Below are 13396 nucleotides of genomic sequence, written 5' to 3' on the forward strand. Positions count from 1 at the left end.
CATTGTAGCTTTCGTAAACATCTGGGGCCTCATTTATAAAGCGTGCGTACGCACAAAACGGGGCTGGAAACGTACGTACGCCAGTTCCCACGCAAAGGTTGTGATCTATAAAAAACAAACTTGACGGGAGAATGTGCGCACCTTTTAAGCAAACTTTGAGCCGTGCGTACGCACATTCTGGAGACAAAGGGAATTGGCGACACCGATGGTGAGGTCGTGAACTGAAGTTAGATTGTAGAAAATAAATGTGAGAAGAACGATTATAAGAATGAATGACATTTAATTTTCACTCCATTTCATACGTTATATCCACATTATCATGAAGATTAAATCCAACAGTGTTATTTGTGCCGATTGTTTTAGGCTATATACATCTAGTAAAATCCAAACGTAATTCAAAATGTATTAAAAGTAAAATAAAATAATGATCAGCGCTGCCTTACAGTCACATTGTCCACAACGGGAGCACAGGAGGGACATGGCGCGATACATGTGATAGCCTACAGAATAGCATGAAATACCCTTTTATTAGAGAACTGCAGAACACAGTGTAAAAAAGGAAATATTTTCCTTAATGTACATAGCCTATATCATAAAATGTCAAAGTCTGCAAATACAGTCATGAAGCACAATCGCTACTCATCATCGGTCCTAACTATTACGGTGTTCATTACAAAACCGTCAAGAAGCATGTGTTCACTATAACATTTTCGTCTTAAATTTTCGCCCACAAATTAATTAAGTGATTTTGTCAAGGTGTTAACGATCAGTCTATTTGCTAGAAACATATAAATTCTCCGGTGACCCGGGTATGTAATGCTTCATGATGGCACTCCTGGCACTGTTGGAGGATTACGCTAATGGCAGAATAAGGAGAGAACGAGTTTTCAGGGACCATGATGATTTCCTGGCCCATGATGATGACTGGCTAATAAGCCGATTTAGATTCCCTAGAGCTGTGCTCTTGGATCTATGTGCTGAATTGGGTCCAGTATTAGAGAGGGCAAACACGCCGGAACCATGCCATCCCAGTCCAAATACAAGTCCTCACCACTCTGGGGTTCTTGGCAACCGGCTGTTTCCAGCGGGAATTGGCAGACAGGTAAATTAATAATATAAAAAAACTATAAGTAATCCTCAAATTTGTCTCTAAGACCTTTTTGTATATGAAATAATTCTATTGGAATCTATCATCTCACCCTATAGGTCTGGTATATCACAGCCGTCCCTGAGTGCCATAATATCTGTCGTTTTAAATGGTATACTTAATATGGTTAGTCGATACATCAGGTTCCCCTACACTGTGCGAGAACAGGCCGAACTTTAAAACGCAATTTGCAGCAATGTCTGGTTTCCCAAATGTAATCGGCGCAATTGACTGCACTCATGTTGCTATAAGGGCACCATCTGAAAATGAATTTGCTTATGTTAATAGAAAGCATGTGCATTCTATTAATGTGCAAATCATATGTGACTCCAACATGACCCTCACAAACATTGTGGCACGCTGGCCTGGTTCAACACATGATTCCTTTATCTTGACACATAGCAGTGTAGGGAACAGACTAAATGCAGGCGCAGTACGTGATGGCTGGCTTCTTGGTGAGTTTAACAATATTAAAAAGTAGAAACCGTAACAATTGTTTTTAATATAATTATAACCTGCAGGCGACAGTGGCTACCCCCTGAGACGCTGGCTCCTCACCCCATTTTTTAAACCCGCAGAGCGCAGAGGAAACTCATTATAACGAGGTCCACTCTCGTGCCCGCGCAGTTGTGGAGCGTGCCATCGGCATCCTGAAATGCAGATGGCGTGCTCTGGATGCCTCGGGTGGCAGACTTTTATACCATCCAGCAAAAGTGTGCAAGATTGTCAGGGCGTGTGGTGTTTTGCACAATATAGCACTGAGAAACGGTATTCCTCTCCCTCCTGATCTCCCTCTACCCCAGCATTACGACCCCGAGCCACAGGCCCCCTGGCCGACAAGAGGGATATCAACGAGGTGCAAGAATCCGTGAGGATGTCATGCGGCGTTTGTAAAGAAAGACAAAACTCAAGGTTCATGTTTTAACTGCATCTTTTAATGATTGTGCAATTTCTTGCATCACTTCTCTCATCTGCCGTAGCTCATCTGCAACCCCGTTGACAGCGTTTATTGTCTCTCGCTGTAACTGCAGGACTGCGTCAGTGAGTACCCGACCACTTTTGGACGTGCCAGACGCAGAAGGGGCACTGCTTTGAGCCGGACGCTGTGCATCTGCATCTGAGAACCCCTCACCCTGAAACTCCTGTTCATTTACAGCTTCAGACTCCGGAAGGACTGGAGGACAAACAATTGGCAACATTTATCCATTTATCACCCCACACACTCAAATGTACAGCGTTAATGATTAAAAATCGGTTTAACCTTGCTCCTCTGTGGTTTCAGTCACGTCAGTGTCTCCCTTCTTTTCCGACACAATACCACACACGCTGACCTCCCCAATTATAGCCGCGATTTTGCTGTCCACTGATGTGAGATCAGCTGTACATGGGCCCCCACCAGTTGCAGCCACGCTCTGGCGGTGGGAGGACAGTTTTCTCTTTGCCTCCACCTTGAATGAATGAGAATCTTTATTTCACATATTTTGCATACTGTAAGCACATGTAAATAAAACTTTTTGAAAATCAATATTGCTATTTATATAGGTATATAGCCTAATAAAACACAAATGTAATATGTTGGTAAAAAAATAAATTTGTATACCTTCAGGTCGGACCATTTTTTCTTTAATTCTGCAACTGTCCGTTCTGTCCCACTGACACAATTGACGGCAGAAGCAATACTTTGCCACTCGCACTGCTTCTTTTTATTAGTGACCCCACTGCTGTGGCCACCAAATAACACAGTTTTCCGAGCCTCCACCTCCCCTACAAGTGTTTCAATCTCAGTATCTGAGAAATTACGTTTTTTTTTTCCTCTTTTCTCACCTGTCGCCATTATTAAAATTAGGCTAACAGAAATGCACGTTTTCACTTTCTTGGATTAATTAATTGGCGGGTCGCATGCCAGTTTTCCAGGTATATATGGGATTCCACTCTCATTTACATGCTGATCAGCAATCATGAGGTGATTTGCATTGACTATTTATGGTTAAAAATGGGCGTGTACAGGGCGGGATATGAGGCTGGTTCACGTACGCACATCTGCGGGTGATCTGTGATTTATAAAGGGAACATTGCTTACAGGTGTGCGTACGCACGGTTTTATAAATCGGAATATTTTTTGGCGTACGCCATTTTTGGCTTTTGGGCGCACGTAAACTTTTAGTAAAGATCCTACGCATAGTTTTATAAATGAGACCCCTGGTTTATTTAATTATTGAATAACTTTAAAATATTTGATGGCATAAATATTGCAAATAGTCAAACTCTAGTTCTTAATCATAATGAACCAGCTGTTGTTTACTGAGAGTATATTTGTTTAGACATTCAAATATTTTGGATTTAATTATTATGGAATTGATTGAAACATTATTATGGAATTGGCTAAAGCAAGCATAACTTTAATTTTTCTCTTTAGAAAAAGTGCAATTTGGGCTTACTGCTGGACAAACTATGAGTATACTTGTTATTTTCCAGCTATGAAAGCAGCTTCTCCTTTGTATTTCAGTGTCATTTTGATTCCTTTAGAGAAAAAGAAACAAAACAGTAATTGCTTTGAAACTTACAAAATTATGGTTTGTTATTCTAACCCTTAACAGCAAAGGGCAACTGAGACTGCAAATTTTTTAGACACAGAAGCAATTTATTTCTGATTAAATAAATCTTTTGCATTAAATAATAATTTCAACAATGTTCAATGGGAGTTGATTTTTATTCATTTTTTATTTATCCAAGTGGTAAGGTCTATGTGTGGCACTTTAAACATCACACATCTACACTGTTTTTCATGTCTGTACAAGCATGTTGATTCCCTTTACTGACAATTTCAGAACATCAATACTTTGTTATAGCCGATACAAGATGTCTTGTGTCAAGATCGATGGTCATACAGTTCTTTCCTGTCTTTAAACATCTAACAAAGAATTTACCAGACAGAGTTTGTTTTCTACAAACCACTCACATATTTGGTGTATTTGTGTATGTGTAACATCTCGGTAACGTATGGTAACCCTCATTCCTTGAAGGAGGGAACGCAGACGCCACGTCAGTGACCGAACGAAAATGGGATATCGCTTCAATAGACCAATCTACTTCGAGTGTAAACTAAATGAGCCAATGCACATTGGCATGCAATTATTGCATCCAGTTGCCGCTGATCACAGCGTGAGTATAATAAGGCAGCAGGTGCAATGCATACCAGGTTTTCACTGAGGAGCTGAGCCAGAGACCCGGCGGCTCAGCGGTGGTATAGCAACCATGGCGACGGGACATGGCGTCTCCGTTCCCTCCTTCAGTACGGACACTCTGGAGCAGTTTTAGCAAGCCGACACTAACCGGGGCCTCTCGGTGCCACTACCCGTTTAAGGTGAGAACATAGGAGGATACCGGATCTACACAAAGGCTATAGAACCCGGCAAACGTGTTAGGGGTCGCCCAGCCCACAGCTCTACAAATATCTTTCAGCGAGGCACCACGAGCCAGCGCCCAGGAGGATGCAACACTTCTTGTTGAGTGAGCTCGCAACCTGAATGGGCAGGGCACACCCTGTGCCTGATAAGCCAGGGCTATGGCATCCACAATCCAGTTGGCCATCCTCTGCTTAGAGACGGCATTCCCCTTCTGCCGGCCTCCGTAACAGACAAAGAGCTGATCTGAGGTCCTGAAGCTTTGTGTTCGGTCTACATAGCATCTCAATGCTTGGACAGGACAGAGCAAAGCCAGGGCTGGGTCTGCCTCCTCCAGGTTTCAGGTTCACCAGCCCTTGCAGGTTCACCACTTGGTCTTTGAAGGGTGTAGTGGGAACCTTGGGCACGTAGCCGGGCCGGGGCCTCAGGATTACCTCATGATTTCAGCACCAGAGTCAGGTCCCAAGAGGGTATGGAGGGGGGCCGGGAAGGATTTAACCTCCTGGCCCCTCTAAGGAACCTGATGACGAGGTCATGCTTACCTAAAGACTTCCCATTCACGGGGTCATGGTAGGCAGCAATAGCAGCAACCTGGACTTTGAGGGTGGAGGGAGACAGCCTTCGCTCCAGCCCTTGCTGCAGAAATGAAAGCAGGACCACAATCGGGCATCTTCGGGGGTCTTCTCGGCGAGAACAACACCACTCGACAAACAGTTTCCACTTCAAGGCGTAAGCGTCTCGTAGACGTTGCTCTTGCCGAAATGATGGTGTTCACTACCTCCTGGGGAAGGTAACCTAGAACCTCCGCATCCCGTCCAGGGACCAGACATGGAGTTTCCAAAGGTCTAGACGTGGGTGCCAAATGGTGCCCCGTCTCTGAGTCAGTAGATCCTTCCTCAGAGGAATAGCCCAATAAGGGGATGTCACAAGGAGCACTAGTTCGGGGAGCAAGGTCAGAGTGGGCCAATACGGCACCACTAGCAAGACTTGCTCCTCATCCTCCCGGACTTTGCACAGTGCTTGTGTGAGAAGGCTCACTGGGGGAAATGCATATTTGCGTAGGCCCCGCGGCCAGCTGTGTGCCAGTGTGTCCATGCCGAGAGTTCCCTCAGTCAGGGAGTAGAACAACTGGCAGTGAGCGGTCTCTGGAGAAGCAAACAGGTCTACCTGAGCTGCTCCGAACCGTCTCCAAATCAGCTGGAACATCAGGGGATGGAGTCGCCATTCTCCCGGGAGCATTGCTCGACACAGCTCATCGGCTGTATGGTTGAGCAGGCCCGGAATGTGAATGGCACGAAGCGACCTCAGAACCTTCCGACTCCAAAGGAGGAGGTGGCGGGCGAGTTGTGACATGCGACGGAAGCGCAGACCACCTTGTCGGTTGATGTACGCAACGGTCGCCGTGTTGTCCATTCGGACCAGCACATGCTTGCCTTGTAAGTGACCATTGAGCCAAGATCTGACCACGGGGTGAGGGTTTGGCGACATGCCAGTGTAACTTGGACCCGGTGAGTGCCGCGCTTCCACGCCTACCTCTGGACTCGGCCATAAAGCCAGTGCTGGAGCGGTCTCATAAGTAACAGGCTGAGCAGTGTAAGTGCCGTTGAGGCCGCCATATAACCCAAGAACCTCTGAAAAAGTTTCAGTGGGACCGCTGTCCTGCCCTTGAATGTATTCAAGCAGGCTAGCACCGACTGTACACTTTTCTCTGTGAGGCGTGCAGTCTGTTCGACCGAATCCAACTCCATACCGAGAAAAGAGATCCTCTGCGTTGGCGAGAGTTTTCTCTTTTCACAGTTGACCTGAAGGCCCAACAGGCTGAGGTGCTGGAGCACCAGGTCCCTGTGCTCACACAACTGATCCCAAGACTGTGCTAGTATCAGCCAATCATCTAGATAGTTGAGAATGCGAACACCCTGCTCTCTGAGGGGAACAAGAGCCACCTCCGCGACTTTTGTGAAGACACGGGGGCGGCAGGGACAGCCAGAAGGGCAGGACCTTGTACTGATATGTCCGTCCTTCCAACGCAAACCGCAGAAAAGGTCTGTGGCGCGGAAGGATCGACACATGAAAGTACGTGTCCTTCAGGTCGATCACTGCAAACCAATCTCGGGGACGGACGCACCCGAAGATGCGTTTCTGCATCAACATATTGAACGGTAGCTGATGAAGGGCCCGGTTCAAAACTCACAGATCCAAGATCGGTCGTAACCCACCGCCTTTCTTGGGTACAATGAAGTAAGGGCTGTAAAACCCCGTCCTCATATCGGCTGGAGGGACTGGCTCCATCGCATCCTTCGTCAGTAGGACTGCGATCTCTTCCTGCAGAACAGGGGCATCGGACGCTTTCACTGTAGTGAAGCTAATACCGCTGAACTTGGGGGGACGCTGGACGAACCGAGGCTGATGGTCCGCAGGAGCCAGCGAGACGGGCTGGGTAGCGCTGACCAGGTGCTTAGAAACCATACAAGCGGGACCAGCGGAACCACAGCCGTACCCGCAGTGGGGCAGCGAGGTGGAACACAGGGACCCATCTCGGGCGGCTTGTGAGCAGGCCTGAGTGTGATGCGAGTGTGGGGTGCAGGGCTCACCTGGTTGGTCCCCAGAGGGTTGGTTCCCTGCGGGGTTTGCCACCACTGTAATCCTCAAGCCACCCGTGCTACTGCTGGAAGTGGTTCTCGTCTGTCGGCCGCCAGAACGAGCCCCAGATCGCAGCATCGGCAACGGGACTCCACCCCCTTTTTTTGAAGGAAGCGGAGCCTGGTTCGCAGCTCCGAGATGGTCATCTTCCCGCAGAGGGAACATGACTCATCCACGAAAGCTACCTCAGTGTGTTTGCCCAGACACGTGAGGCAGCGATCGTGATCTTCACCTGTTGCCAGGTAATGACCGCACCCAGAAAAGCACGGATGAAACGGCATCCTTATAAGGACGATCCGCCGTCTTTACAAAGACGCACCCATGAAGCTCTTTTAGAGAAATTTGGTCTTTTGGAAATGCTCTTTTAGTGCTGAGGCGCACAGGGGAATTGGCCGCTTGCAACACGACAGGGGGTAGTGCAGCCTGAAGTGTGCAATCCACTCGATGCTGGAACAACCACCGCTGAAGCGCCGTCTCGCCAACACACGAAGCTTCCGAGAGCGAGCTGAACTCGTAGTTCACAGCAGACACAGTTGAGCAGAACGAAACTAACACTCGGCTCCGAAGCGAAAAGCTGGTATGCATTGCACCTGCTGCCTTATTATACTCATGCTGTGATTAGTGACAGCTGGATGCAATAATTGCATGCCAATGTGCATTGGCTCGTTTAGTTTACACTCAAAGTAGATTGGTCTATCGAAGCGATATCCCATTTTCGTCAGTCACCGACGTGGCGTCAAGAGTGACCAACTAAAAGGGAACAGCACAGGTGTCAGCATTTCAAATGAAAAAATTAAGATGAAACATTGTTGCCCGGTGCTTTAATAAATGGCAAACAAAATGATATGCAAATGTTCTATAAACAGTTAAATTTATTTATATCAGTAATTGAAATTAAAACAATCCTTACACAAATTAAAACAGTCAATTACTGTAGGCTGTTAATGGCTGTTAAGCAACCAGGTGTGTTTACAGGTGTGTTTAACTGCATTTTACAAGAGCGTTTTTAAAGTAATATATATATATATTTTTTTTTTTTAAATGAAAGTGATTTGGTTTGATTATATTGGCTATTTTTCAGCATTCTACATTTTGTGACATAAACAGCAACATAACTCATTTACAAATAACTAGAGAGAAGTAAGGAGAGGTTCTTGTAGAGGTCAACGCATTTAGCTACTAACACTTCCTTTACAGACGTCTGTAGAATGTAGAAGGTCAACATATTACAAGACATTATAGAAATGAGGTTATTACTCCCTTAGAGCAAATACTCTATCCAAAACATTAGTTAGAAAGCCTTCAGCATTGTTCAGGTTTACAGCATTAATTCATCAAAATAATTTGGTCTCCTAAAATGACCTAGCTGTTGAAAACAGTCACACTGTTATTAAAGTACAGAGCGCTGTGAAAGCACATGTGGTGTGAAAGGTCACTTCATTATAATATTAATGTAAAGGGGGAGCAGACTAAACATTTGATCAAATATCATTAGTACTTGCATTCTTAATAACACACTGTGATTGGAGTTTTAGATCCCATGTAATTTCTTATATAATGTCATATGAAAAAGAACATATTCTGAGATATATTTTCTTAAAGAGTGCATTTATGGAACAAGATTGTATGGTGGTTAATGAATAAGATGCAAGTTTGTGTTATGAATCAACTAGTGAATTCTATGGAAGCTCGTTTCCACATAAGATAAAAAAAAGAAGAAGAAAAAAAAGAAAGGTAATTACAACTTTTGATTTTAATATTCAGACTTTTTTTCTCGCAAATCAAACATTCAGAATTGTGCGATATAAACTTGCAATTGCGAGATTGCACAAATAAATTTTTATTTATTTATTTATTTTTATTTTTTTTATTATTCTGTCGCAGAAACAGGCTTGCATAGAGTTCACTCCATAATGTAAAAAGCTGGTCAGATGAACTTCCTTGGCTTTGTCTGTGTACATTTGGAAAATGTGAAAAGGGATTAGAAAAACAACATTTGTTAATCAAGTGAGATCTTGGTGTTAAATTCTGACATGTTCCCTTGTCCTTGTTTTAATCCTGATCTTAAAGGAGACTTGGGTAACACTTTATAATAAGGTTCCATTAGTTCATGTTAGTTAACTACTTAAGTTGACATTAACTAAGCAAGAACAATCCTTCTACAGCATTTATCAATCTTAGTTAATGTTAATTTCAACATTTATTAATGCATTATTCAAATTAAAAGTTGTGCTTGTTAACATTAGTTAATGCACTGTGAATTAGCATAAACTAACAATGAATAACTGTATTTTCATTAACTAACATTAACAAAGATTAATAAATACCGTAATAAATGTATTGTTCATTGTTTGTTCATGTTAATTAATACATTAACTAACATTAACTAATGGAACCTTATTCTAAAGTGTTACCGGAGACTTACTATGCCCCTTTTTACAATATGTTGTATAAGTCTCTGGTGTCCCCAGAATGTGTCTGTGAAGTTTCAGCTCAAAATACCCCACAGATCATTTATTATATCATTTAGAATATGCCTATTTTGACTGGAAGCTGAAACATGCTGTTTTTCGTGCCTTTCTCTTTAAATGCAAATGAGCTGCTGCTCCACGCCTCCTTTTCCAGAAAAGAGCTGCGCCATTACAGCTCGTACCTGCTAAAAAACATCTGTTTTGGTTCTGATTATCATGTTTATTGCACTGACATCATGTGTTTTAAACCATATTAGTTTAAACTTCTTATATAGGGTTTTCTGAATGCACACAGAGAAGCACACGGACAGAAAACGGCTGTCACAGCATGTGAGTACTAAACTAAGTTCTCATTCACACACAAATTTACGTTAAACACACAAGAATTACACAAACAGTCAGTTATGTCTGTGAAGGTAAACAGCTGGGAAATAAATTGCATGTTTGATTTTAGATCTGTGTGTCAGGCAGCAGCAATATACAGTAAATAAATCAATAAATCCACTGCTGAGTTTGGGACTCTAAATAGTGTTCTGGGCTCATCAGTGCAGCCAAAGACAGAACAGTTAGCATGTTTTTCTCAAACTTTCGCCATGTACGCCACATCGCTTGTGAAATCAAAATGACGATGCCATGGGTGTAAACTTCCAGATTAAGGTGCGGTGATATTATAATCAGATCCCTTTGCAACGTCACTAGGGGAGCGAAATCAGATGCGCTCGTTTTTTTTTTATTTAGATGCTTTTAGAAAAAGGCTTACCAAAACAAAGTTACGGGGTTAATCTTTTTCATGTTTCCTTGGTTGGTAGATGCAGCAGTGACCTGATTATAGCACTTAATACCTGGAAAATTCAAATTTTCATGGTATGTCACCTTTAAAGTTCTTATTAAAGGTATGTAGCACAGATCAAGCATGAGGACATTTGTATTCATGTGAGTGATATGAGAACAAGCAAAAGTTAATGAATTCATAGTCTACCATTTAGCTTAATATTGATTAGCTCCTCCAGCACTGCAGGTTTTTGGTAAGGAATTTTTGGTAAGAATCTATTGTGTGTTTTAGGTGAGTGTGTTTGTGTGCACGTAAGTGAATTCCTGTGTATAGCAATACACCTTGATGAAATTGCTTAATGATTTTCTTTTATCTTGAGTTTGGCCATAACAGCTGGCATCGGCTGCTTCGTTTCTACAGAAAACAAGCCCATCATTGGAAACTACAATTACATGCAATTACCTTCCCCTTTAGAGGACATGAAGGAACAAAGTACTTCATGTTCTTTTCTGTATGGAGTGTGTGTACGTGCATATGCTCTCAGCATGGGGGCAATTATTTGAAAACTCTGATGCTTGAACCTCTAAAGCTTTGACTATTATAAGCACCCTCCTTTATAAGGAAAACATTTTTTAAGGGAGCGCAGAATCTGCATGCTTTCAAACTGTCAAAATGGATATTTGCTACCAGTGTAACTAATATTCAGATGTAGCTGTACTCTGTTTACCTTCTTTGTCAGAAGCAATTAACCAAGTGAGGCAAATACTCTTCATGAACTGAATCAATTTAATGCTCACTAAATGTAAGATGTGTTTCTGTGTCAAGAGTTCCAAACCTAAACACAGAGTCTGGAAAGGATCAACAAAAGTTTTAAAAACAGCAAATCAGTCACTTATATTTTATTTATATGGTAAGGTAAAAATAAATGGAAGCAAAGCTTATACTTTTTACAGTATAAGTTTAACAGCTGAAAAATATATTTATTTTGTAAAAAGTTTGGGCCCCCCAATAATCACCACCACTTTATACTCCACTAGTGACAGATATAGCAAATTTCTTTATTCATGTAAAGTTCAGTCATGTCATAACTATTCATAGCGCTTTATAGGAATTTATATTTATAATATATATTACATTACCGCTCAAAAGCTGGGAATAATTAGGAGATTATTTTATTTGTATTTTTTATTTTATTTTATTTTTTTAATGTTTTTGAAAAAAGTCTCTTATGCTTACCAAGGCTGCAATTATTTGATCAGATATAGTAATTAGAAGTACCAGTGTGATAAGAACTACTATTACAATAACTGTTTTCTGTTTTAATATACATATTTATAAAATGCAATTTATTCTTGGGATGGCAAAGTTGAATTTTCAGCAGCCATAACTCCAGTCTTCAGTGTCACATGATTTTTTAGAAATCATTCTAATGTGCTGAGTTAGTGCATGAAAACATTTATTATCAATGTTGCAAACAGCTGTGCTGCTTAATATTTTTGTGAAAACCGTGATGCACTTATTCCATTGCTGTTTGTCAAATGTCTGTGAATTTTGTTCAGTTATGTCTCAGCTGCTGAATCTTTTTATTTTTTTCATATACATTTTTACATGTTAAGAAATTTTATGAAAATAAAAGCAGTTAAAATGAAAGGAAATTAGATTCTCTTTTTTTTTTCTGGAAAAATGCTGAGCTATAATAAATAGAAGTATATTTTTAAAGTGTTTAAATGATTAAAATGTAATTATATTTCATATTGTGTCTTTGCAACATATAAATCATAGTACATCAAGATAAAACATGTTTAGAAATGTGCTGTGGCAGCGTTTTCTGCTTTTTAGTGTTTTGGAAGTGGAGGGGGGGGGGCAACTCAAAAGGGCCATTTCACTCCCTATTGCAAGATGTTAGTGCAAGCACAATTTTGATATTGCTCTGTCAAAAAACTGGAAGTTGATTTTAATTTTGGACAGGTCATTCCACCACACATCAGAATGACAACCCATAAGCTCATTCCAGTTGCTCTTTTGGTACTTTGAAATGACTGACATGTAATGCCACTGTGCTGACAGGAACCGAAATGTCTGCCATATCTTGACTGCGGTTTTACGCTGAGCTTCTCTCAGTTCGATCCAAATGCCAACGATTCCTTTACAATTCTTTATATCTCTCAATTTTCAGTTGCCTTCCTCCTGCTCAAAACAAAATATGACTTTAAAGGCCAATGTGCTGACAGGCATCGTTGGGAAAAATGATATCTAACCAGGGTGCCTTAGCAACAGAGTGACACTGCAACTACCTTTGATGTCCCGCCGAGCAGACAAACAGGCACATACACTGCCAAATCTCATCGAGAGGAAGGGAAAAATAAATAAATAAATGTGAAAAAGAACAAAACCAGCTGAACTTTTCTGAAATTGCTCCTCCGTGTCTCCCACTTGGTGTCTCTCGTCACCCTCTCATCTATTGCTCACCCTTCTGTTTCTCTCACATCTCTCGACTGCCTTGTCTTTTTATCAGTCTTCCATGTCAGCTTTTCATCTAGCTATTCTTCAAGGAGCTCTGGCTTCTTTGTTTTTGGGTTTCTAAACACACCCTCATTCAGCCTTTGAGAGTTAGCATGCTAACTGTGCTAGGGGCTAGATTAACTCTCTGACGGTATTGTATGACATGAAAAAAAAGAAATGACTGACATCTGTTGAAATTATCTGCCATGTAGAGCTGCGAAACTGAACTCTCCAGAGTGAACACTAGCAGTCAGCATATAGACTTTTGTGCATTGAGCTAATGTGTGTGTGATCTGAATATTTCACATACAGAGGCGCACAAATCCTGTATGAATAGAAAGCTTCATTTATAAGTAACTGAATAAATTAAATATACAATTGAAAAAAAAAAAGTCACATTTGCTTAATTTATGAAGAGGTTTTAGGTAATAAAAAATGTCATGTGACAATTTGTTATGGA

The 13396-nt window shown here is 41.8% G+C and overlaps 1 protein-coding gene across 1 annotated transcript; it reads right to left on the minus strand.

The window, feature by feature from the left end:
• Positions 1-2060: 2060 nt before the first annotated feature.
• On the minus strand, positions 2061-3351 carry LOC109093418 (myb-related transcription factor, partner of profilin-like). Its single transcript, XM_042731163.1, has 3 exons — positions 2748-3351; positions 2409-2595; positions 2061-2321 (listed from the first exon to the last, which is right to left on the minus strand). The coding sequence occupies exons 1-3, from the start codon at positions 2979-2981 to the stop codon at positions 2062-2064; spliced, it is 681 nt and encodes a 226-aa protein (XP_042587097.1). The 5' UTR covers positions 2982-3351; the 3' UTR covers position 2061.
• Between the last annotated feature and the right edge of the window lie 10045 nt (positions 3352-13396).

Source organism: Cyprinus carpio, chromosome B9, assembly GCF_018340385.1.
Source record: "Cyprinus carpio isolate SPL01 chromosome B9, ASM1834038v1, whole genome shotgun sequence".
Classification (NCBI taxonomy): domain Eukaryota; kingdom Metazoa; phylum Chordata; class Actinopteri; order Cypriniformes; family Cyprinidae; genus Cyprinus; species Cyprinus carpio.

Excerpts from the sequence above, each read along its gene's own strand:
- LOC109093418 (XM_042731163.1), bottom strand. The coding sequence starts at position 2,981 with ATGGCGACAGGTGAGAAAAGAGGAAAAAAAAAACGTAATTTCTCAGAT. Across the intron at positions 2,596-2,747 it reads AAAAATGGTCCGACCTGAAG|GTGGAGGCAAAGAGAAAACT; the intron begins GTATACAAATTT and ends CATTCATTCAAG. Across the intron at positions 2,322-2,408 it reads TGAAACCACAGAGGAGCAAG|TCCTTCCGGAGTCTGAAGCT; the intron begins GTTAAACCGATT and ends TTTGTCCTCCAG.